Raw genomic sequence first — 3936 nt, forward strand, 5'->3', positions numbered from 1 at the left:
TAACATGGCCTCGATTTCTGAGATTGAAGGCAATACGTAAAAAACGCTCTTGGGAAAGTGGGTTGTTCTTAAAGTAAAGGTTAGTTCTTTCATATTTGGTAACAAGTATTCCAGCTATCAATTCCTCGTAGTCTTTGGATGAAAATTAAGAAAACCCTATCGACTCCTCTCAAGATCTTCATTCCACCCGCAGAAAAATCAAAGCTTTCCCAATTGGTAAGCTTTTCAAATCCACAAATACCCTTTTGGATCCAAATTTGTTTATTTTTCGGGTCCGAATCTATTCAAACTCACCACCAAAATTCCCTCGAAATAATAAAGCTCCGTTCTTCCATCACACATGAAAAGAGAAAGATAAATCAATCTCAAGAAGAAATTCTGAACAATCAAACACCCATCATCTCCAAGACAACCGGAATTATGAAAACATACTCAGAATAGACATGCGTTCAGGCAAGGATAACACGGCCTCGATTTCTGCGATAAAAGGCCAAACGTAAAAAACGCTCCTCGGAAAGTGGGTTGTTCTTAGAATAAATGTTAGCTCTTGCATCTTTGGTAAGCGTTGCATCCTTGGACGTAGCGTGTATTTCTGCGCGCAGGAGAAGCCGCGGGGCGGCCGCTGTTTCTCGTGGCGATGTAGCTGATATAGCCGCTCTGCTGTAGAATTCTGCGAGTAGACTCGGAATCGGCCTCGAACTCGGCCTCTCCGAGACAGTCCCCGATCGATCCATTGCATCGCCCGGCAGCGAGAGAAACGTCGATCTCCACGCGCGTACTGCCCACCACGGCTGCCAGCACTCCCACCATAATCAGCGCCAAGACCAGCGTCGTCTCTCTCGCACCCATCTCTCTTTCTCTCTCTAACTCTCTCTCTCTCTCTCTCACTCTCTCTCTCTCTCTATCCGTCTCTCTACTTCCTTTTGGGTAGATCTAGGAGCTGCTTTATAGAGCGGTCGATGAAAACTACAGAGAGTAAAACAGTGTTTTAATGCTGTGAGATTTTCTCACCCACCCGAAATTGTGGACGTCATTATAATCATTATTTGAGACAAAGTGGTAAAATGTTGGAGTTATTCTTGTAGAAATAATATTTAAGATCCGATAACCGATAGTTAAAACAATATTTTGGTGCCAACGCTCTCTCTATCTTTTCTTTCACTCTCTCTCTCTCTCTCTGTACTTCATTTCAGATATCTATACATTTAGTAAAGATCAAGACCCTCTTTTTGAGCGAATTTGTCGTCGGGAATCGATCAAACTGCGGAGAGTAAAACAGTGTTTTACTGGTCGAAAATTTGGAGGTCAGTACTATCATACTTTAGGCAAAAGGGTAAGATGTAGGAGATATCCCTAAGAAACAATAAATTTGAATTGACAAATGATAATTAAGACGGTCCCACAACATTTTGGGGACCTCTCTCTCTCTCTCTCTTTTGTATTCTCTCTCTTCCTTTGGGATATATCTACACATAATTCTATAGAGCAAAATTCTGGTTGGAGAACGATCAAAGTACAGGGGGTAAAACACTGTCTCACTTCTGTGATTTCTTCTTAACTACGCGAAATTCTGGGCCATATTATTGCCATTATTTAAGATAAAATTATAGAATATAGGAGATGGGGTGTAAAGAAATCCCGAGTTAGATAGGAGTACAAGTTATTATTCCCCGCGTTGAACTTTCATGCCAACTGTCTCTCCCTCTATACATACATAAATTATTCCAACGAGAAAAGAGAAGTCACCAAACGCCTCTTTATTTATGTACCAAGATTGACTAGCGGCGGCTGTCGGCGAGTTGAAGTCAGCCCCGGCGGGTGGCCTTGTTGCCTGCGGAGAGCATGGAATGAATTAAAACATGGCAACCGACCTTTCAATTGAACGTGACTTTGACTAGGCACCTACCACCTATCCTTCTTAATATACTACTGTTTTTGTGAGTCAATGAAATGCCTTCCAGCTCATACGCGTTTTATCTCTCTTTATCTCTGCCGTGTCTCCCTCGTCCATCGATATCACTTCTTCGTTATTCCATCAACAATGGATACTCTCTGTCTCTCTCTCTCGCTGTATATATAAATATAAATATATATATATATATATATATTAATCTCTCTATCTATCTATATTTTTCTCTCCCTTTTTTTCCCTCTCCCTCTCTCCCTCTCTCTCTGTCTATCTCTCTCTCTCTCTCTCTCTCTCTCTCTCTGTATCTCTCTCTCTCTGTCTATCTTTCTCTCTCTCTCTCTGTCTCTCTCTCTCTCTCTCTTTCTCTCTGTATCTCTCTCTCTCTCTCTGTATCTCTCTCTATCTCTCTTTTTCTCTGTATCTCTCTCTCTGTATCTCTCTCCGTCTCTCTCTCTCTCTCTCTCTCTCTCTCTCTCTCTCTCTCTCTTTTTCTCTGTATCTCTCTCTCTCTGTATCTCTCACCGTCTCTCTCTCTCTCCCTCTCTGTCCCGGAGTAATTTAAAGGGAAAAACATAAAATGGCCCGGGATGTAGATATGAGGACAGATCTCAATAACAATAAGAAGTACGAAGAGCAGAGGAGGGGGAGAGAAAAGGGGATCCGAGACAATGAGAAGATCGCTACATTCCCATTATTATTATTATTATTTTTAAAATGACTAGTATTTATACTATTATACAATAGTGGTTCTATTAGAATATTTTTACAACTTAATTCTACCCATTATATGTTAATAAAACAGCTGTATCATGAGCTAACCCTAGCCGTTATACCTAAATAAAGCAGCTATATCAGGTTGTAAACCTATCCGTTATAACTAAATAAAACAGCAGTATCAAGATATAATCGTAGTCATTAAAACTAAACATAACAGCTATATCCATATTTAATCCTCGATATCTATCTTTGATACTAACTATCTTCAATCTTATAGAATTGTTTAAGGGTTTGCTTTCAATTTCACTAGCTACTCTTTATTATAATCATATTGGTCCACGTGATGCTTCGTGTTGCTGATTGGGCTGCTTACAATGGGCCAAGTTTCTGACTCACTGAGCACTGTCTGTCAAGTGCAATGATATCTCAAACACTTTGAGCACATTGAACTGAAATTTGGACTACGGCTTGGAAAGTGCATCTGCCACTTCTTCACTGCATACAAACTGAATCTGCATATTTTTAGTCATCACTTTCTCCCTGAGAAAGTGAAAGTCTATCTCATTATGTTTCATACTGGAATGAAAAACTAGATTTGCATTCAGGTATGTTGATCTGATATTATCGCAACACATGATTGGTAAGTTCCCATCCATGACATTGATCACTTTCAAACATACTGAACCCAAAGAATTCTTTAAGCACAACTGGCTAATTCTTTTTATTCTGCTTCCATTCTTGATCTACCAACAACTGGTATGCTTTAGAGCTCGACGGGATACCATTTTATCAATATTCACCATGAAGGTCCTGCTGATCGTCTATTTGTACTATTTCCTACCCAATTTGCATCACTCGATGCATTAGAAAACTGTTAGACATGGAAGGCTAAAGGTAGACATGTGTCTTTATGAATGAATAAACTGCATAGTATGCTGATTTTGAGGTGGTGAAGTAGACGCTTCAGAATTTGCTACTTGTTTCTTGTTGTTGAGTGAATTTTTGACTGTCCTTATTTACAGCAAAACCTCTGTGGTCAGGTAACTCGGAGATATTGAAGAGAACAAACAAATTTCAAGTACAATGTGGCATAAATTGAAGTATCGTTGGTGATTAGATAATTGTAAAGAGAGCACTGTGTATATCAAAGTTTAGAGTTTGCCATACTTGAATGATGCAAAATTAAAGACTTATATTTTGACTGAGATCAAATAAATACCTTTTCAAAAACATGTGCACGAGAAGATATTTAATGGAAAATATGTAATGTTACTGATGCACAATATTTTTACATATTATGAAAATGCCAT

General features: G+C 39.1%; 1 protein-coding gene across 1 annotated transcript; it reads right to left on the reverse strand.

Moving 5' to 3' along the window:
* Positions 1 to 540: 540 nt before the first annotated feature.
* On the reverse strand, positions 541 to 849 carry LOC144704988 (rapid alkalinization factor-like). Its single transcript, XM_078577568.1, has one exon. It carries the CDS (start codon positions 847 to 849, stop codon positions 541 to 543), a length of 309 nt encoding a protein of 102 aa, XP_078433694.1.
* Between the last annotated feature and the right edge of the window lie 3087 nt (positions 850 to 3936).

Source organism: Wolffia australiana, chromosome 6 (assembly GCF_029677425.1).
Source record: "Wolffia australiana isolate 7733 chromosome 6, ASM2967742v1".
Classification (NCBI taxonomy): domain Eukaryota; kingdom Viridiplantae; phylum Streptophyta; class Magnoliopsida; order Alismatales; family Araceae; genus Wolffia; species Wolffia australiana.

Excerpts from the sequence above, each read along its gene's own strand:
- LOC144704988 (XM_078577568.1), bottom strand. The coding sequence starts at position 849 with ATGGGTGCGAGAGAGACGACGCTGGTCTTGGCGCTGATTATGGTGGGA.